At 39.3% G+C, this 22,984-nt stretch overlaps 1 protein-coding gene across 3 annotated transcripts in view; it reads right to left on the bottom strand.

The window, feature by feature from the left end:
* The window catches only part of USP6NL (USP6 N-terminal like), a 173,841-nt gene that overhangs the window by 4,675 nt on the left and 146,182 nt on the right, over positions 1-22,984 (bottom strand). For all 3 annotated transcript variants that reach the window (XM_014460336.2, XM_023758392.1, XM_006094102.3), the window contains one exon: positions 20,869-21,021. In XM_014460336.2, coding sequence (XP_014315822.1) covers positions 20,869-21,021 — 153 coding nt within the window. The remainder of the gene's footprint in view (positions 1-20,868; positions 21,022-22,984) is intronic.

Here is a 22,984-nt window from a genome sequence, read left to right as displayed (position 1 = left end):
TATGTAGGAACTTCTCAAAGTCATCTGCAACTTCGTAAGGTTTCTTGGTAGCCTTTGTTGGAATCTAGCAAGCTCTTTGTTTATTCTTTCCTGCTGCTATCTTAGGAGTTCATTAATTCTGTGCTTATCCCAGTCCCGCTGTGACCTCTTCTGTAAATCCTTGGTTATAAGATCTCTCTTCAGCTAGTCTTCAGTTGGTTATTCAGGATGATTGTCCTATATCTCAGTTGTACTTCCAGTCCGGTCCTGGAAGGAGATGAGTGTAGCTTCCATCTACTACTCTGCCACCATCTTGGATTGAGAGTTTTATGTTTTAAATAACTAACATTAGAAATGAATGAGGAATTAAAGGAAGGTGCAATAAATTTGCCATTTAGCAGACACTGTGTAAACATGACCTATTACAATACCAACAATCAATAAATATCATCTTGAAAAAAACAACTTGTAAAAATTCCATGATTTAAGATGTGTTTTCAGTAATTATTACAAAATATATTCTCCCTTAAAAATAAGCTGCTGCTCACTTCAACTATCCACTTGTTGTCCATCCAACAAATATTTATTGAGTAAGCTCTGCTTTGGGACTGTGCTAAGCAATGAATACATTAGTAGTGAGTAGGCAGACCTGGTCTTTGTTTTCATGTAGTTCATTGTTGATAAGGACAGTTTTGTTAGTTACCCACATATCTTAATTTTCTTTAAGACATTTGAAAAAATAGTCAATGAACTTTCCTTTGGGAGGGGAGGGTGCAGAGAATGTGAAGAAACAATATCCTTTAAATAGGTAAGCTGCCAGAATCAATTAAGCTAAAAAATAACCTTTGTGCTCTTCTAATTTGGTGGGTTTTTTTTTAAGAAACAGAGTTTTTTTCAAACCAAATTTCATATGAAACCCCAGTATATAAAGGAAATCTAAACAACGCTGCTCTAGTTGAAGTGGAGGGGCTCAGGTGCCTCGCCTCACCCTTTTTCCCACTTCCCTCAGCGGGGCAGCTTCTCAGAGATTTCCAACCCTGCCTGCATTTTATAGGCAGGAGAGCAGTCTTGGAGAAGCCAAGTGATCTTCGGGGGCAGGAAGAGAATGAGAACCAGGACCCAGCATTTTCACTCCGGGTCACTGTTTTCTTCCACTCTGCCATGTTCATTAAATTCTAGAGAAATTTTGGAATGGTTTTAACCAAATTTAATTTTACTTTGTCAATATTTGTGCAAGCTCTTTATTTTATACATGTGAAAGCACACAAAGTATTAGGATTGGGAATCGTTTGTTTCATTCATTCACCCATTCAACCAATAGCTATAGAGCAACTACTATGGACCAGGCACTCTCGTTGCTGGTGATGCACAAACAAAACAACAGGGTGAAGCCCCGTCCTATGGAGCTGCTATGCTAGTTGTGCAGGGCTGTGAGAACAGCACCAGGACAAGGCAATCACAGTGATTTGGGTGTGGCAGGGCAGAGCAGGGAGAGTCCCGGCAGGAACAAAGGTGCCTGTGCCAGGTGGAGAATGGCTGGGGACAATGAAGAGTCACATCACACAGGGCTTTGAAGACCACAGTAAGAACTCTGGATTTTTTTTCTTTTTCTGAGTTTACTATAAACTACTGAAGGCTTTTCAGCAGGAGAGTAACATGATCTGATGTCTATCTTATAAAGTTCACTTTGAAAGGTGAGTTGGACTTAGATTGTATAATAATTAATGAATGTAACAGTAATAGCTAACACTCATTGAGCCCTTATATGTCAACACTGCTCAAAAGCTATACATACAGTATCAGCAATAGGCATATAACATAGCTTACTACTACTGTTCTCATTTTATAGATGAGAAAACCGAGGCAGACGTGTCCTTGCCCAAGGGCTCATAGCTAGCCAGTGACAGATGGAGAATTCAAACCCAGAGCTGATTCCAGAGCCTCTTCTCTTTACACTTACACTAAGTGTGAGGGAAGCTGTGAGGAGAGGTTGCGCTAGGATATGCCTTAAGGCAGAGCACAGACACTCGCTCTTGTGCTAGGTGTGACCTGTGAGTGATGAGCGGAGTAAGGTATGGCTCCTGGTTTAAAGACAGTTAACAGCTCGGTGGGTGTTGCTCAGTGGTTGAATATCTACCTATAAACCAGGAAGTCAGGGCACATGCCTGGTGGCAGGCTCAATCCCTAATAAGGGGCATGCAGGAGGCAGCCAATCAATGATTCTCTCTCATCATTGATGTTTCTCTCTTTTCCTCTCCCTTCCTCTCTGAATCTATAAAAATATATTTAAAAAAAAAAGACAGCAACAACAGACAGGTATTACTCAGGAACAGTAGGCATACCAAATTGTTCTGTGTCTTTTCATAATGAAGACATTTTATAATAAGTGACAAATGATTATAAGTGATAGCCCAAATTTTAAAATGCTTGTCACTGGGAAGTTTCCTTTGTTCATGAATGCTGCGTGTAAAATAACCCGAAGTATTTCAGTTCAGCTCTGACTAGTCTCATAGGAAATACTGAAATCAGGGCAAGAGAGTTGACTCAAAGGCAGCCCAAGTCAAGAACTTTCATAAGTAGTTATCAGCCTTTCTGGTTAAAAACTAACAATAAAAATTAAAATCTATTTAGTGTCCCCAAAATGTTTTTATCAGCTCTCCAAATAATGATTCATTAATTCCAAATAAATATATGAATTCCTTCCTCCCTACAGGCAACTGACCCCAACAAACACAAATTATCAAGAAGATATAAAGACCTATGTAATAGAAAAATTGAATCTATGAATTTTCGTTTAGTCCTCACTCTGATCATTTTCTAAGGGCATGCAACGCAGTTAAGTGACTGGCTAAGTCAATGGCTGGTTGATATTCCTTCAGATAATAATATCAGTCAATCATCAAAACACCCTTTTCAGGTTGGTGTGTGGGAACCTGATGAAAAACATAACCATTAAAAAGAAAAGGAAAACAGTGGCACCCAGAGAGTGGTTAATTCGTGCCTGCAGATGCGCTGTTCCAGAGACAAAACTGGATCAGTTGTAGTGATCGTCATGCTGAGCCCTTTAAGCTGCCCTGCTCTCCAGCATTCAGTGGCTTTTAGCAGCCTGCAGAGAGAGCCTCGTGCATAGAAAATAATTTCAAATATATGTATTTTAAATTCTCCATACCAGTACTGTTAAGAAAAAAATAAAAGAATTGCTGCTGCAACTTGCATGTGTGCTCCCTAGAACTCAGGCTGTTGGTGAAAGCTTCTCTTAGTCCAGACTGTGGCTACTCAGACTGTTTTCCCACCTGTACAAATTCACAACTCATGAGACCAAATCCACTTGGAACTGGATTTTTCAAAGATTAGCTAACTACTGTAGATTGAATGTCTGTGGTCCACCTCCGCCCCCGAATTCATATATTGAACTCTCAGTGTAACCTTAATGTAATGGCATTTGTAGGAGGGGCACTGGGAGGTAATAAGGTCACAGGGTAGAGAACACATGATGGAATTAACATACCAACACACTCAGAGTGGAGTACAGATAGGGCCTCAAAGAGAGGTGTGATCTGCCCAGTGTTCACCTCCCCGCCTGCAAAGGCTTCTAAAAAGTAGCCATGTTGCACCACAGGGACTGTAGCCCTCAAGGTTCCTGAGTTGTGGTCAGTAGTGAGGTGAGGGGAGGCCCTGACGGAGCAGGGAGGAGCACCCAGTTGGAGAAGTGGTCAGAAAGGGAGCGCTGGACCTTGTGGGGACAGCCATCTTTTTGCCATCACCCCTTCTCAAGTACACAGAGAGAGGCGACACCTAAGAGGAAGGCAGGCTGTTCCCTGACTAATGTGTGGAGTCCTGGACAGTGCCTGGCACAGGGTGGCCTCGGTAAAGAGCTGCACAGTCTGGGTCCCATGGGTGGACTGGGCACTAGAGTTGGAGATGAGTCACCTGAGAACAAATTGGTGTTTTTCCTTTTCTTCAGCAGGGACTGTGCCTAAAACCACCTCATTGTTACGGGCTGAATTCTGTGCCCTCGGAATTCGTATGTTGAAGTGGTAATCCCTGGTAACTCAGAATGTGACTGCATTTGGAAGTACGGCCTTTACTGAGGTGAGTAAGGTTAAATGAGGTCACTGGAGTGGGCCATGAATCCAATATGATTCATGTCCTTACAAGAAGAAGCCATTAGGACACAGAAAGAAACAGAGACAACCACGTGAAGATGGCCATTTAAAGCCAAAGAGAGAAGAATCCAACTCTGCCAACACTTTCGTCCTGGACTTCCAAGCCTCCAGAATAGTGAGAGAATAAATTTCCATTGTTAAAGCCACCCAGTCTGTGGCGTTTTGTTATAGAAGCCTGAACTGACTAAGACAAGACCCTTAGGTCTACATCCTAAATCTGAAAGCTGACTTGCTTTATTAAGCACCCATTTTATGGATTGCTTTTTTTCTGTTAGTAACATGCTGCATATTTCATTATTTATGATCATCTGTTTTTATGGTCCTAGCACATTTTCAATGTCCACAACTATAGTAATTAAAACTTATTTGACATACCACATCAAAGAGGCAACTGAACAGAACAAATGTGGAAGGTGGACGTAAGCGGTACCACATCCAAAGGGCAACTAGAGTTCCATTACTTTGCAGATTCCTGTATGTCATTTTCTAGTCACCAACTTATTGCTAAAATAGTCAGTTTGGGGTTGGCATCCATAAGCATTTTCCATAGACATCAGTTCCAGCTATTTATTGACACTGATGAAGATGAAAGTGCATCCTTGTAAGTGTGGTGCCCAGAATTTAAGCAATATTCTAGGTTTGGACTAACTGAAGCAGAATACAATAGGGTATAAAAAGGAGCCAATGAGGGGAAAGAGGTTTTGAAAAACACTTTAAAGTAGGAGTGGAAGGAAGAAAGTGGGGAGGAAAGAGAACTAAGGGAGAAAACTGAACATCTTTGGGAAAAATAATACCATTTCATATACTGTTCTTATTCTAATATTCACAGGCTTTTCATCCTGAAATACTTTAGATACATAAAAGGCACACATAGATAAAAACTAACAGGACACACAGTAAAATGTAGGATAGGCATGTATTTCTCAGGACAAGCAATAGAAGAATTGAGAAGGAAGTAATGGAGAGGCTGAAGTGGTAATTTCATGCATGAAACAAAATGGAAAGGTATGCATCATACCCAAGTAGGAGATTTAATTTTTCAATATAAACGGTAAGAAAAGTATTTACCTTATACTTAACACTACTTTATATTCAAGTCAATAGAGAAATTTCTCTAAGGAAGAGACTTTAATACTCTATGCATCTACACATCATATTAAAATAATAAGAACAAGTTAACATGTTCCATTTACTGAATAGGCAAGAGGCCAAAATCCACATTGGGGGAGAAATCTGCCACTATTCTAAAATATCCAAAAGGCAGCATCTTCAAGTTATTTCATGCAATACAGTTCCCTTTTCGACTAGACAAAAACCTACTTAAAGTGACTTTTTGTACTCTTTCCTATAATATCTAAAATAATAACAGAATTGTGTGTAAGGTGTTGACAAAATGCCCATTGGTATATAGTAAATATACATTATAGTAATGACACACTGTTCATACATACACTACACATGGTTACAAATACCTAAGATCTGCATAGCCAAGAAACTAGGTATGGCAGGGTTTGTAGGGAAAAAAATTCAGTGCAAACAAAATGACACTGTATCTAATTACTTTCTAAATGTCAATCTCTTGTTAGGAACTAGAACTCTATAAGAGGTACATGGTGAATACCTCAAATGTATAAAGACATTAAAAGACTATGGTCCTTTGCCCCCATAAAGATTTTCAATAAGCACAGAAGATAAAGCAATTTAAAAAGAGGCAGTAAACAACAATGTAAGAAAGACCCTCCTAAAATGTAAGTGCTTAAAAACCCCAATTCCGCCCGGCTGGTGTGCTCAGTGATTAAGCATCAACTCATGAACCAAGAGGTCCCAGTCAGGGCACATGCCCAGGTTGTGGGCTCAGTCCCCAGTAAAGGGTGTGCAAGAAGTAGATGATTGATGTTCCAGTCTCTCATCAATGTTTCTATCTCTCTTTCCCTTCCTCCTTCTCTTAAAAAAAATCAATAAAAACATTTTAAAAACCCCCAATTCCTCCCCTTCTTAAAGATAGTAATGCCAGTTAGGCTAGGAGGCCTTACATGATAGGGGTGAGGGCCAGACCAATGTGCTGGGATTTGCTTAATTTAAAGGTGTAGGTCATATCTACTTTCTATAATGATTTGTGACCAGGGAGCAGACTAAAGACTAACAAGAGAAACTAATTCATGGCTCAGGATCCCGTATCGACATCTATCTTCCATAAGTATTTGTTGACTGATAACACTGTACAAGTTACTCTCATTACTGACCCAACACCTCTGAAGAGTGTAAATTCTACATACATTGTTGGCACTTCAGCAAAGGCCCTGGGGGGCCCTCAGGACAACCTCATTTGTGGGAGAACCGTGTCTCTCAAAAGATGAGGAGGAATGAAAAGTGGTGGAAAGAAGTGACCAGAGAAGAAAAGAGGGGAAGAAAGAGAAAGAGAGGACAAGAGTGGGCGATTGTGGTAGGTGAATCATGGAAATGACCGAAAAGAAAAGGAAGGAAAGACGGCAAGGGGATCGGGAAGGCAGAAAGTGGAGATGGCCACAGGGAACCTATGAGGGAGCTTCTCCCGCCTGAGAGCAGGTTGTAACTCCCAAGTCTGAGTGGGGACTTGCTCATGTTACACTGGGCGGGGCAGAGGCCTTTGAACTCCAACAGCAGTACCAAACTCAAGGACTCTGTGCCCGGGCAATCTGACCTTTGCAAATATGAAATTACTTCACTTTGTTATAAAGGCGATTCTTTTAACAGATTAATTATTCAACTTTCACTGAGCTAAAGATATACAGCATAAATCCTGTGAGGACAAATGCCATCACTAGCAATATTTTCATACGCTACTAAATGTTCTCTGCCCTTTTTTCCACAAACATATATCCAATTAAGCATTAAACATTATTGTATAGCCTCTTCTTTGATCCACTGTAACCTACGCGATCACACACACACACACAAACACACTGCTGCACTTGGCCTTTGTTTGTATTAACTCTCCTTTCACCTCTAAGCAACTGAGTACAATGAAAGATTGAAACATAATTGATGTCAAAACAGATGACTATGCCCTGGCTGGCTTGGCTCAGTGGATAGAGCGTCAGCCTGCGGACTGAGGGGTCCCGGGTTCGATTCCAGCTAAGGGCACATGCCTGGGTTGCGGGCTCCATCCCCAGTGTGGGGTGTGCAGGAGGCAGCCAATCAATGAGTCTCTCTCATCATTGATGTTTCTATCTCTCTCTCCTTCTCCCTTCCTCTCTGAAATCAATAAAGAAATAGATTTAAAAAAAACACAAAAAAACAGATGACTTAAAAATAGGCAATAAGTATTAATATTTATAATCCATACTTTCATTCTAGACTTCTTTTCAATAGGCATAGTATTGTTTTGCTCACCCCATAATAGCTCCATGCCTAAAATTTTATTCTTTCCTTCTTCCCCCCAAACCACAGGAGTTTTAATGAAGAATTACCGCCCTACTCCTTAAAGGGTAGGAAAGAACCACAATTCTCATCAGATACAACAGGGGATGTTTTTGTGAAAATATCACATTAATAATATTTTTCGCTGCTGTTGTCATCATATAAACGGTAAATATTTTTATGCCAGTGCCAACAATTATGATATTCTACTCAAAAAGGGAGATATAACTTGATATATTTAAGAATAAAGGCAATAATATTTAGTAGGTTTTTTAAGCCAACAAAAAGAATACTCTATCTAACCATCCTTAAAAATATAAGGGAAAGAGTCCCTCTTAAGTCCCTCCCGGCTGGTCCATCTTTGATTTTATTCAGTCTCTGTCACCACCCAGTGGACAGCACACTCAACTACAAGCCTTGCAGATTAATTGCCTCAGAAGGCATTAACAGGTTTTTGCACCCAACGAGACATACAATTACAGGAAAGTGCTCTAAGTGCTCTTTCTTGTGAGCAACATTTTACTTTTAAATTTCAACAATAGGAGAATATATATATTCTGACTGTTCTAACAGTATTCACTAAGAAATGGTGGGGGCCACTGTCAGGAAAATTATCCTCAGAGAGGCATCTCATTCCCTTCCAGATCAAATATAAAGTCCAACTGAGTTTTAAATTACTGTCACAAAATTCCTTTTAATATACCATCAGCCAAAAGAATATGCAATTCAAACACTATTTTAGCCTCATAACTGGTGATCAAAAGAGTACAGTTTGCTTTCTAAATTATTGCTAGGTTATTTTACAAATTTTAAAAAAATTATTGTAGTTAGGCTTATGGATTGAATTCCCCCTGATCCATCATATTAAATCTGAAATATAAGGGAAGCAGAAAGAAGACAATTATTTAAACATTTATCATTTATACACCTGTTTAATACCACATAAATTCAGTAGATTTTTGTGAAAACAATTATTTTTAAAATCTGCACTTTGTGTTTCCTAACATTTCAATTCACATACACATACATCAAAATTGTTGGACATATGTGACTAATACTAGTTTCCATTATGTAAACAAATAAAGTGAAAACACACTCACTCAAAAAGTGGGTCAGAGGTTTCTCCTTTATAAACTAACAATAAAATGGACTTATCTCTCTCTCTCTCTGTGTATGTATTCAATCAGGATACAAAACAATTCCATCACTTCAAAAAACGTCAGTAATGCATTCTGTCCTTTGCATTTTATTTTTGTAATGGTAGTAATAAACATTGCAACATATGAAGAAAATGTTTGTAAGCTGAATTAATAAATTTAAAGAACATTAGTAAGCAAAATACTAATTTCACAAACCTATATAATGCTGTATATGGAAACTTATCCTTGGGGATATTAAAAAACAAACAAACTTACATTGACAAATGCCTTATTCCAAAGGGCTGCTGAAAAAAATAACTGAAATGTGTATGTAAAGAAGCATTTTGTAAGGAGTCTATTATAAGACTCAAAATTTGCTGTTACTATTACTCTTTAAAAGTGGCCAGGAGCAAGAATATCCCAAGAAATCAGAAACACCAATCAGAAAGAATATATGCACCCCTATGTTGATAGTAGCGCAATTAACAACAGCTAAGATTTGGAAACAGCCTAAGTGCCCATCAGCAAATGAATGCATTAAAAAACTGTGGCACATCTATACAATGGAATACTACGCTGCTCTAAAAAAGAAAGAACTCTTACTATTTGCAACACCATGGGTGTACCTGGAGAGCATTATGCTAAGTGAAATAAGCCAGTCAGAGAAAGATAAGTATCACATTATCTCACACATTTGTAGAACATAATGAACAACATAAACTGATGAACAAAAACAGATCTAGACACAGAGAAGCATAGATCAGACTGTCAAACCTCAGAGGGAAGGTAGGGAAGGGTGGGAGAGGCGGGTAAGAGATCAACCAAAGAACTTGTATGCACATAAGCATAACCAATGGACACAGACAATAGGGGCTGAAGGCCTAGGCTGGGGGGCCGGGGCGGGGGGGGGGGGCGCTGGGAGAGGATAATGAGGTAAAAGGGGACATATGTAATACTTTCAATAATAAAGAATTTTAAAAAAAAGTGGCCAAGTGGTAGGATGGGTGGAAGTAGGAAAACAAGCGGGCTAAGGGAGTCTTATCTGTCAAACTAAGGAGTTTGGATTTTCTCCAATAAGCACTGAAGCCTCAGAAGGGCTGGCTGTTCTACAAGATCACTCTGGTTCAGCAAGGATGTAAGCAACACCAGCACCACGGCTTCCAGTGTAGCCGATGTGGCTCTGTGGTTGAGCATCGACCTCTGAACCAAGAAGTCAGGGTTCAATTCCCGGTCAGGGCACATGCCCGGGTTGCAGGCTTGATTCTGGGGGGTGTGCAGGAGGCAGCAGATCAATGATTCTCATCACTGATGTTTCTATCTCTCTCTTCCTCTCCCTTACTCTCTGAAATCAAGAAAAATATATTTTAAAAAAAGAAAAAGCACAGAACTTGGCAACTATATGCCATTGCTAAATGGAGAGCCATTGGTGAGGGCAGCAGTGAGAAGGAGATTTTGGATAACTAAGAGGATGAGTGAATGTTGAGTACTTTACCATGATAGGAAATGCAATGCAGAGGAAAAATGAGAAAAGTTGGAGGTGGGATAGGAATTTAGACATTAAGTTTGAAGTATCTGAGGGTAGGTAGGTGAAAGTGCCCATTTACAGGATCAGTTAAATGGGCCTGGAGCTCAGAAGTCCTAGTACAAAGACCTGGGTGGAGGTTCTGAGCTGGACGTCTTTGAAGTGACTGCATACCAGGGAAATGATGAAAGCACCTGGGGCAGTGTGCAGAATGAGAAGATGGCAAGAACACAACCTCCTAGAGGTCATTGCAAAGACCAACCCAGGAAAAGGAAGCCGTGGAGGAAAAAGGAAAGGAATGGTTGGAGAGGCAGAGGGGAGAAAGTGAAAAATAGCAGTTACCTGGAAGTGAGCCACAAAGAACTCCAACTGTAACCCACACAAAGCCCTGCTGGGGCTACATACAAATGAACATTTTCTTCCCATGTTCCAGCAAAAAATCTGGACTGATACCACCAAAAAACAAACAAAACAAACAAACAAACACACAAGAAAACAATGTAATGCTGAAGCTGGAAAAGTTTTCTCTAGATAAAGAGAATAAAATTCCCAAATTACTCTAGAAAAACACAGACAGGTCCCAGAGCTAAAAGCAAGAAATGTTTTCTTTCTTAAAAAGGTTCCTTCAGTTTCCTATTTTCTCATATCTAAAATAAAAGATAAACTTAAAATGGCTCTCTCAATTATTCTCAGAAAAAGTCTCTCTCAATTGTTCTATATAGGTCATAAGCTATAAATGTGGACCAAACTGACAGCCATAGTAGATCAACATAGGCTTTCTAATCAGAATGACTTCCTTAAGTGACAAAAATCTCTGCCAATGGCTTTATTTGAATAGAAGATAGCTGACGAGAATAGAGGGATATTTCTGTACAAATAATCACTAGCCAATGGGATATGCAAGAAACCATCTGAGTCATTTTAATAGTTCACTTGTCAAAAGTACTTTTATTTAAATTGATGTCTTCATAGTTGATTCACTTGAAGGGATGGAGAGCTAAAATATTATATCTACTTATACATGTTTATTACTAGTGGCCAAAAAGAAGAGCATTATAGAATTAGTCAATAAAACAGGAAAATAACAGAAAACAGGACAGAAATGGTTGAAGTCAGATTAGCAATATAAAGGAAAGGTTTGATACATTCACAATAAATGAAGACTAAAAACACAAATAGTGACATAAGGATAAAGTGTTAGCAAATTAGGATTAGAATGGAACATTTGTTGATAAAAGCTGTCTACAAAAAAGCTACATTCACTTATGTAAATGTATGAAAAGGTTTAGAATATGCCCCAAACTACTGGCCAGTAATTTCCTTTGAAGGAAAGAACAGAAGTATAATGAAGCAATGGGAAGCCTTCACACATAACTCAGCATACTTCAACGATTGTCCAGAGTTCATATGTGGGTATATTTGTGTATTATTTGTGCAATAAAACTTGAGGAACGGGGGATTTTTAGGATAAGCCAGAGATATCTGTTGCACATGAAAGCAAAGAAGTATTCTAAGTCTACTAGTGTTGGATCAAAAGGACACAGGAATCAGTTTAAGAGAGATCCCAATGACCAAATGTACAACAATTTGAGCAATAAAACAATAATAATTATATCTAATTGAAACATTTAGAATAAATCAAATTCCACTAATTCACAATGAGAAAGCAAATGAAAAGGTCATTTGTTGCCATTGAACATAATCTAGAACAGGGGTGGGCAAACTTTTTGACTCGAGGGCCACAATGGGCTCTTAAACTGGACTGGAGGGCTGGAACAAAAGCATGGATGGAGTGTTTGTGTGAACTAATATAAATTCAAAGTAAACATCATTACATAAAAGGGTACGGTCTTTTTTTTTTTTTTAGTTTTATTCATTTCAAACGGGCCGGATCTGGCCTGTGGGCTGTAGTTTGCCCACGGCTGTTCTAGAACATCAACTTCTAATTTTGAAAATTGACAAAGAGAAAGCAAGCATTTATTCTGCCTTTTTAGTAGGAAACACATCTATAATAATAAAAGCATAATATGCAAATTGACTGAACTACCACACAGCAGAACCATCCGGACAACCTCTGGCACGAGGGCGTGAGGGCATGACAACCATTTGCATACTAGCTCTTTATCATACAGGATAAGCAAAGCCGAGCCTTTACATCCTTCTTTAAACAAAAAATAATTCTAGATGGTTAAAGAATGAAGCAAAGACCTTGCTGCTAGGAACTGTGTCATTGATGACACACTTCAAGTTAAGATACAGAAAATGTCCTCTCCAGAGACTTGTTCCCCATGGACTATCATTGTCTGGGGGACAATGAAAACAGGCCAGTTCAGTGGATGGCTCTGGAAAGTCTGGCTAATAATGAGTTTTCCAGTGCTAGTGACATGTGGGCCTTCAGACTGACACTGTGAGAGCTCATGACTCTGGGCCAAACGCCCTATGTGGACATTGACCCTTTTGAGATGGCTGTGTACCTGAAAGACGGTTATGAATAGTCCAGCCTATTAACTGTCTGGATGAACTATTTGCTGTGATGGCTTGTTGCTGGGCCTTGGATTCGCAGGAGAGGCCCAAGTTCCAGCAGCTGGTACAGTGTCTCAAGGTATTCCACACAGCCCTGGGGGCCTACGTTTGACTTTCACATCCCACAGTGTCCAGGGCGGAAGGTGCCCACCGGGCTCACTGGGAGCCAGTCATGGATGTTCACCCATCCCGCGACATCAGCAGAAGCACATTCGTCTTCCAGAACACTGTGCCTTAGAAATGTGTTAGAATCTGAACTTTTAAAGACAGACTTAATAATGGGGAATATTTTTTAGATATCACTTTTATTAGGTTGAACTGAAAAGGTTTTTGTAAAATTTTTGGCCAAAAATTTTTAAAACATAGTTACTTTGGACTAGGGGTAACTTCTTACAAAATAAATAAACAGTTTTTAAAATTGTTTTAAAAAAAGAATCAAGCAATAAAAATAAAAACATAAATGCTATAAGATAGAATAAAGGTAAGTAAAAAAAGTTTTCACTCACTATGTAGAAAATCCTTTACATAAGACACAGAAGTGAGATGCCATAAAGAAAAACAATGCTTAAAATTTTTAAAATTCTATATGAAAAGCATCTGCAATGCATATATTAAACTAACCAATCTCTTTAATGTATCAACAACTTGTATAAAAAGGCCAATAGAAAAATGGGTAGAAGATGAACAGGGAAGTTTACAGAAAAATAAATAAAACGCCCAATTAATACATAAGAAAGATACTTGATAAAAATGAAAGAAATGCAAATCAAAACAATAATGCAATACTCTGTCCAACCAGCAAAAAAGTTAAAAATTTAATAGTGCTATCTTGTGTTTGTGTGGGTCTAAACAGGCCCCATCACACATTACTGGTGAGAGTTCATAGTAATGCAGTACAAGGAGCCAAACAGAAATAACATGCTCACAAAGGTTTTTAAAACTATACATGTGGCACAAGAACAGACATATAGACCAATGGAACAGAACAGAGAACCCAGAAATTGACCGAAGCCATTAAAAGGGAATTAATTAGAGGAAATATTTTAATATTGCTATTTGCCCTTTATAATAGAAGTGTCAGAGATGAAAGAAAATTAGTGAAATGTATATGAAAATAATATATACACATATTAATAAATAAACATGATATAACAGCAAAGACATGATATGAAAACAACAAAAACATGATATAAAAACAACATTGATACAAATGACTGATAAATTAATTAAACTTGTTCTAATATCTCCCTGTATACCACATTAAAAGTAAAAACACTTTCAGAGTGCTGACTAATTTCCCTTGTGATGAAGTATTTACAACTTTAACTTTATGTCACACACTGTTCGAACTCGAGAGAAAGCAACATATAACTGACCATGTCTGAAAACGGGATTCAGGTAGGAATATTCCTACTCTGTCTAGAATTTGTCCTTGTGATTTATTAATAGTCATCGCAAATGCTGGCATCACAGGAAACTGTCTTTGAATTAATGTAAATGGGAGGCCAGTGTCAGAAGGGGACAAATCAATTCTTAGAATCAGAACAACCTCTCCTTCTGCAGATCCTGTTAATACTTCAGTTTCGATTATGTTAGGTTGCAATCTTTTGATAATCAATCTAGTACCATTACAAAGACCCCATTTACTATTAAGATTTCTCAGTAGCATGATGATTGCACCACTTTCAATTTTAATTTATGACATGGCATTCCTGAAGGAGTAATACTATTAAGAAATTCGATGGGAAAATTTTCCTTTTTGGCATCATCTGCTGAATCAATGGAGTCATCACTCAAATATGTGTGAAAATCTCCATCAAGTATATCCAAAATTTCTTCATTTAATTTATGAACGTGCTCATTTTTTGGACAAAGAATCACATGTTTAGATATATTTTAATATTATCTACAGATATAGTATTTCCAAAGGTAGCTTCAATAATAGATCCGTTACAAATCATTTCACAGGGGATTTCAATAATATCCATTCCTAAATGAAAACTGCTAGCAAGTTTGCCATCTCCAAGTTTTACTAACCATTCACTATAAGCAGAATCCTTTGATCTCATATTTGTTTTAAGAAATAACTTTCTGAAACATCCCCAACCACTACAGTACTTTAAACTCGTTTGTACTATGGCTGATCGCATAGCATGCAGCACAATACTGAGACATTGTAGAAAATCCCCTCCAATAAGGAGAACTTTCCCACCAAATGCAACATTCAAATTCATAATTTCTCTTAGTAATCTGTCTATGGCGTTTATAGCATGACTGGATGCCATGGTGCATTCATCAATAATGAGAAGTTTGACCTTTTTAATGGTTTTAGCAACTTCTCTCTTCATATCGAGTCTAGAAATTGAAGTTTCATTTAATGGAATTGGTAATTTATATTGGGAATGAAAGGTTCTTCCACCAAGAAGTAAATTTGCAGTAATTCCTGTGGACGCTGTGGGTAAAACAGTACCTCCTCCCTACTGTCAGGGTCAGGAGTGGGAGGGGGGGCAGGGCTGGTGGGGGAAAGGGCCTATCGGGGTTTTCCTTCCCACGGCTGCCAGAAGCTGGCCCCACCCCTGAGGCTGCCACTGCTTGCCATCTGTGTGACGTCGCCCCCACTCCACCACCGGTTGCCTCCCTCTGCGGGCAAAAGGCATGGGGTGCCATCCTTGGCTGGCCTGGGCCTCCCTCTGTGGAAAGATAGCTGGCAGGCCCCGCCCATCTCCCAGTGTCGCTGGCAGGTGGCCTGGGCCTCCCTTTGTGGGGCAATGGATCACGGAGCCCCCAGATCAATACCCCGCAGAGGGAGGCCCTTCCCACCTGGCCTGGGCTCTGCCATTAATCCCTGCCCACAGGGAGGCCCTGCCCACCAGGCCTGGGCTCTGCCATTGATCCCTGCCCTCAGGGATCAATCACAGAGCAGAGGGAGGCCCTTCCCACCAGGCCTGGGCTCACCATTGATCCCCGCCCACAGGGAGGCCCTGCCCACCCGGCTGGGTCCCTGTGATGGGCCTTCACAGCCTTGGCTGCTTGCCTCGGCCCTTGCAGCCACAGCTTTGTCCGGAAGTTCGTCCAGAAGGTCTCCCGGTCTAATTAGCATATTACTCTTTTATTAGTATAGATGCTCAAAGTCACTAATCATCTGAGATGCAAATCAAACGACAATGTGATACCATCTCACACCTGTCAGAATGGCTATCATCAACAAATCAACAAACAAAAAGTGCTGGCGAGGATGTGGAGAAAAAGGAACCCTCGTGCACTGCTAGTGGGAATGCAGACCATTGCAGCCACTGTGGAGAACAGTATGGAGTTTCCTCAAAAAATTAAAAATGGAACTCCCATTTGATCCAGTAATCTCACTTCTAGGACTATGTCCCAAGAAATCAGAAACACCAATCAGAAAGGATATATGCACCCCTATGTTCATGGCAGCACAATTTACAATAGCTAAGATTTGGAAACAGCCTAAGTGCCCATCAGCAGATGAGTGGATTAAAAATCTGTGGTACATCTACACAATGGAATACTATGCTGCTGTAAAAAAGAAAGAACTCTTACCATTTGCAACAACATGGATGGACCTGGAGAGCATTATGGTAAATGAAATAAGCCAGTGGGAGAAATATAAATATCACATGATCTCACTCATTTGTGGAATATAATGAACAACATAAACTGATGAACAAAAACAGACCCAGAGACAGAGAAGCATTGATAGACCATCAAACCTCAGAGGGAAGGTAGGGGAGGGTGAGGGTAAGGGGGAGCGATCAACCAAAGGACTTGCATGCATATAAGCATAAGCAATGGACACAGACACCAGGGGGGTGAGGCCATGAGCGAGGGGGTGGGAGAAAAGGGGGGGATAAGGACACATATGTAATACCTTAATCAATAAAGAAATTTTTTTTAAAAAGTTAAAAAAAAAAGATCATAGTGAAATGATTCTAGGTAACATTGTACCATAATATAAAGCTATAGTCAATATTGAACTCTTCTTCCGATTAGAAATTACATTTATTTTTGCCATATGATTCCTTTAGCTAAAAATTTTCTAAATTTTGCATTCTTGGTTATTTATGAAGTGCTCAATTACTTTCTAAAAGAAAATCATATTTTTTTGTTAAGAGAATTACAGAATCACAAAAATAAAAAAATCTCAGAAACAAACAAAAGAAAATTAAATGATTTAGTCATACCACTGTGAAGCTAGTAAATCCCATAATCTAGGATTTTTGTTGTAGAATTTGAGGCTCTTTCTACTATATTACCTACTGCTGCTTCCATCATTAATATTGTAGTCAGAAATTTCAAGGGATGTTTAGAAGGAAGTAATTACAGAATACAAATCAGTCAGAATAAGAGTAAGCAATTAAATCTTACCTTATGCAACATTTCATTTTAACCATCTATACCAGTGATGGCAAACCTTTTGTGCTCGGCGTGCCAGCATTTTGAAAAACCCTAACTTAACTCTGGTCCCGTGTCACATATAGAAATTTTTTGATATTTGCAACCATAGTAAAACAAAGACTTATATTTTTGATATTTATTTTATACATTTAAATGCCATTTAACAAAGAAAATCAACCAAAAAAATGAGTTTGCGTGTCACCTCTGACACGCGTCTCATAGGTTCGCCATCATTGATCTATACTAATAAAAGGGTAATATCCTAATTAGACCACACGTCTTCTGGACATCCTTCCGGACAAAGCCACGGTGGTGAGGCCGAGGCAGAGGCGGTTAGGGGCGATCAGGCTGGCAGGGGAGAGCAGTTAGGGGGATCAAGCAGAGTGGTTAGGGCAGGCAGTCATGTGAGCGGTTAGGAGCCACCGGTCCTGGATTGTGAAAGGGATGTCTGACTGCCGGTTTAAACTGGCAGTCGGACATCCCCCAAGGGGTCCCGGATTGGAGAGGGTGCAGGCCGGGCTGAGGGATGCTGCCCCTACTCCACCCCGTGCACGAATTTCGTGCACCTGGCCTTTAGTTTTCAAATAAGTATAACAACACTAATTAGTGTGATGCCTTTATATGACAACATAGAAAAGAATGTGGACTGATACCCACCAAGTTACTGATGATGAAAAGTTGCATTGGTGAATAGAGAACTGTAATGTTTTACCCTGCATATTTGGTATGGCTTGAACCCTAAATAATAAAAGGCTAATATACAAATAGACCAAATGGCGGAACAACCGGTCGCTATGACGTGTGTGGACCATCAGGCGTGTCAGCAAGTGCAAGCAGGACCCAGCGCCATCAGCAGAGGGAAGCAGCAGCAGCCAGAGTGGGGCTGCCGGCAGACAGGGAATGGGGGGAGGAAAGGCCACAGCAGGAGGGGCTGGGCAGGGGCACGGAGGATGGGCTGAGACCCGCCCCTGTGCCCACCATAGCCTCGTGGCCCACAGTTCCTTTCAAAGTGCACAAATTCATGCACTGGGCCCCTAGTTTTTTTATAACACTTGTGTCTTACTTTTGTAATTATGTCAACTTTAAAACTCACAGACTTCTGAGAAGATTTTCACTGTTTTTAAACTGTTTAAATTGTTTTTGTTAATTTCCAAAACCAGGAAAATAACAACACACACACACAAAAATACATAGAGACGGAGAAGTATCCAACAGACTGTCAAACTTCAGAGGGAAGGCGGGGAGAGGGAATGGTAAGAGATCAACCAAAGGACTTGTATGCATGCATATAAGCATAACCAATGGACACAGACACTATGGAGGTGAGGGCATGTGCTGGGGGGTGGAAGTGGCCAGGGAGAGGTCAATGGGGGGAAAAGGAGACATATGTAATACTATATGTAATACTTTAAACAATAAAGATTAGAAAAAAAACTATAGATGTGATACTAAAATTTCTTGTTATAATGTTCATCTAATTATTTTAATGTTCCATTTTAGCTTACAAAATGTAAAGAGGTAACAATAGGCAGGCTTCAAGGCAAAAAGTCCAAAAGGAAATGTAGACGTATAGGTGAAAAAGAGATTGTTGTAGTAGAAAGTGCACAGCCACCTGACCATGTTCAACCTTAACTGCCAGCATGATCAGAGCAAAACAGAGCCAATGTTTCTGGTCTTATTTATCTATAGCTCTCCCTTAACCCCCTGTCCCACTCTCCATCCCCATTCTACCATTTCCTAGTGAGGAGATCTTAGAAAGGACTGCAAGATTCCTCATGTGTAAAATGAAGACAAATACTTCCTTTTAAGTTATGTTTAGGGAATAATTGAGATAGTCCATGTAGTAGGTGGAACACAGTAAGTATTCAATAAAGATTAGCTGCTGAATTACATAGATTTTGATATTTCATTCCCATGTTTAGACAGTTCTACTCTATGCATTTTTCTCTATATTACTTTTACTAAAACTTGCCTTAAACTCTTTTTAAAAAGTAGCCAAGATACTTAAAAATAAATATTAAAGTAGAAAGGATGTAGTTAGTAATTGTGTTCCAAATGCATTCCTGCTACAAGGAAGAATCAGTAGAAATTGGACATTATCATACTGAACAAGAGAGGACTGACCTCACTTAGAAAAGGTGATGGTTTCTGTGCCCATGCTCAATTACTGCTGTAATGTTTTGTTTTCCACTGAACCCTGATGACCCAGACAAACTTCAGAGAAACACTAATGATTAGACCCCTTTAATAACTAAAAGCAGAGCATCTTGGTTTTCACCAAAGGCGAAAAGATATGCTTGTTCATGAATATATTTCTGCTTTTTCTGTACACACACATCCAAGGAGACATCCAAGTATGGGTCACATTGATTGGAAATGCTAAATCCAACTGCACCTGAGGTCTTACATAACTGACCACATTTACTTTTCATCTATCACCATTGTCTTCCACTTCCCGGCTCCCTTCCCACACCCATCCATGCAACAAAGGTAAGGAAAGGAAAGGGCAGAATAACTTATTGTCAAGTAATATCTAGTCAAAACTCTTAAAAGTTATTCCTACTGTGATAGTTCTACATTTCCTTTGTTCTTCCCACTCATCCTCCATTCCCCTTCCTCGGATCCTTCCCCATGTATCCTATACAGTGGGGCCTTGACTTACGAGTGTCCCGACTAACGAGTTTTTTTGAGATACGAGCCGTCTCTCAGCCGATTTTTGGCTTTGAGTTGCAAGCTCAAAAAAATTCGGGTTATGAGCCAGCTTCAGATACCCCACCGCTAGTTGGCGCAGCGAACGTCACAGTGATTTGACATACGAGTAATTCGAGTTATGAGCTCCGTCACGGAACGAATTAAACTCGTAAGTCAAGGCCCCACTGTATTTATCTAGCTCTATTATTACCCCTTCATAATCTATTTATCTTTGTGTAAATCCCATTTCTCCTGTGTGTACCCTCAAAACAAGAAGCATGTCTTTCTTTTCAGCTGTTCATCCCTCATAACACCTAGCAGGAAACCCAATAGGAGGTACTAGAAGATGTCTTGAAATCTATAATAATATTAGTGTAATATGCTAATTAGACTAAACAACCTTCCAGATGAAGTCACAGCGGTGGGGGGGGCTGAGGCAGAGGCAGCCGCGGTAGTGGCACGGGCTAAGCCCCTTGCACAAATTTTGTGCATTGGGCCTCTAGAAAGTAAATAAAATATATCATCTTACAGTGTAGTACACTGCAAAGAGCCCTGGATTAATAGTCAGAAAACTTGGACTCTATTGTGAATAATGCTTTCTGCTGGTCCTGTAGCTTCATTTATAAGCATTTTAGTATCAGTTTCCTCTTCTATAAAATAGGACCCTTACTTGCTCTGTAATTGCATATGGTTTCATAAATTGAAATGATGAGAGTAAAAAGAGCTTATTGTTATGCTATTTTAAAGCTATATGGTTATTTCTGTTGAATAATATTACTTGTCAACCAAACTTGCTAAATTTAAGTAGGGATAGTACAGTTATTCTATTAGGAAATGCAGATTTAATTAATACATTTATTTGCTTTTTCTTAAAATAGAATAAAGTCATAAACAGCTGGTAAAACACTGATTTACAGTACATCATCACAAGCATGTATAATAATTATGTTTGAAACAGAAATGGCCCGTGTTAACTGTGCCGTATTTCCCAATTATAATTATGATTTGGATAAAGTGTTTGGATATTTCTTACCAGGTTCTGGAAGGTCTAATTTTGCCCGCTTTAGTTCTGCCATAGAAATCTGAAGTTGATCTATTACAAAGTCATCTTCAAAGAAAAAGTCTTTTGCCAAGGTCTCCTGAAGAAATTCTACAAGTTCTTCCATAGACAATTTCATTAAATGTTCTAAGAAAAGACAAAATAAAATACTATGTCAACAGCTACTTTAGGTTGAGAAGATAATGTATTCTATTCTGGTGTAGTATTTTTTTTAAAGGGGCACAACAAACAAATTAAATATGGTATTGCGAATATCACTGAAATTCAGTATGACAAAACAGTCACAGAGAAAAGCAGGTACTCTTAGTGTGGGGGATGAGGAACTGAATACGACTAAACACCTTCTCATTGGTTTAATAATAACCATACCTAGGCATTCATATTAATCCAGAGCAAGAGCTTCTTAGATACAACAGACATAGACCACCTACGATGACATGAGATCTTTCTGTTTTATTGACATGGGCCTCCAAACTCACTTTTAGGTCTATAATTTTACTGTTTCAGAATTTCAAAAAAATATGGATTACTAATTTTACTTATATTTCTACTTATGAAATTAATTTTATAGGAGAAAACTCAAATTACAGATATAAAACAAAGTAAAAATGAGCTAAGATCCCATAGCAACTGCCCTATAAGAAGATGTGTACACATGTGTATCAATTTAAAAAGTAAATAACGCCACCTTGTTTCCCCCCCACTCAATAATCTATATCACAGATATCCCTTATTTCAACAAGTATAATTGTACACCATCATTATTACTAACTGTGTGAATGTACTATAATTTTTAATATTGGGCACCTAAGTAGTTTCTTTTTTTCTCTCTCTTTTTTTTACTGTTAAACCCACTGTGTGGTGAACCTCCAGGAACAATGTCTCAATAGTGTTAAGGCAACTGGGAAATAACCTAGAGAAAATGTTGGGAGCTTCAACTAACTATTGGTTAAGGGCCCAGACACAGTTTTTGAAGCTTTATATGGCAGTGAATGAACTTCCTGTAAGTCTTTGAGCTTTCTCTTCCTAAGAAAAAATACACAGTAGCAGACAGACTTCTTTCCACAGCTTTAGACTACTGAAATGATAGCACAGTAAGTAATTGTTACACTTAAAGTTTATTTACAAAGGGTGATGAAACTTTTTACTTATGAAAATTAATCAAGAGACATATAAATAAAACATACTTTAAGAGGGAGAGGAGCACTATAGAGAAATGCAACTTCATATTCCTACTCCTCATGTTTAGGGAACATTAAACTATTAAGTTAAAATCTTAATAAAAAGTTTACTTTTGTTTTATATCTTGGTCAATTCATAATACAGAAAGAAGAAAGGGAGAGAGAGATTGAGAGAAATTGAGGGAGACTGATTGATTTCCTGTGGTTATAGGACAGTCTTGGAGACAATTCATTGTCAATTGTTTTGGTTGGTGCTGTGGTTTGTGTGTTGGGGGAGTAAGGTTCTGGGTGTAAGAGAAACAAAACCACAACACTTCTGAATCCTTTTCTTTCAGAGTAAACAATACAAATGTGATTTTGAAGGGGATTTTCATTCCTGTCTAAAGTTTGGATAATCTGGTGCTCATGAAGTTTAGCTTTTCAGGTAAGCAAACAAACAATCTTATATTAAAGTATCTAATGTGTGCTTAGAACAATGCTAAGCACAGCATGGGAAAAACTACAAAACATGACCTCAAGTACTCAATCCTTTATAATAAAAGGATAATATGTAAATAAACGGAACTGGTTGCTATGATGTGCACTGACCACCAGAGGGCACGCGCGGAACATGGCAGGCATCAGCAGCAGGCTGCAGAGCGTGGAACATGGCGGGGTGTTGGCTGCAGCAGGATAGTGGAGCAGGTGAGAAGGGGCACCAAACCAAGGTGGAGCACCGTCACTATCATCGGGGCGAGTCTCTGCTGGTTACTGAAAATTCCTTGCTCCTGTGCACCTTGGTCCCACCCGGTGCTTGCATCTGCTGCCGGTGCCGGCCCCGGCCCCGCTCAAACCTGCTGCTGGCCCTGATTGCTAGGCACCATCAGCAGGTGCGAGCAGCAGCTGCTGGCCCTGACTGCCCCTCAGGG

The sequence above is a fragment of the Myotis lucifugus genome, unplaced genomic scaffold (genome assembly GCF_000147115.1).
Source record: "Myotis lucifugus unplaced genomic scaffold, Myoluc2.0 scaffold_129, whole genome shotgun sequence".
Lineage (NCBI taxonomy): Eukaryota > Metazoa > Chordata > Mammalia > Chiroptera > Vespertilionidae > Myotis > Myotis lucifugus.
The sequence above is the reverse complement of the archived record's forward strand: the minus strand, read 5'-3'. Positions and strand labels throughout refer to the sequence as shown.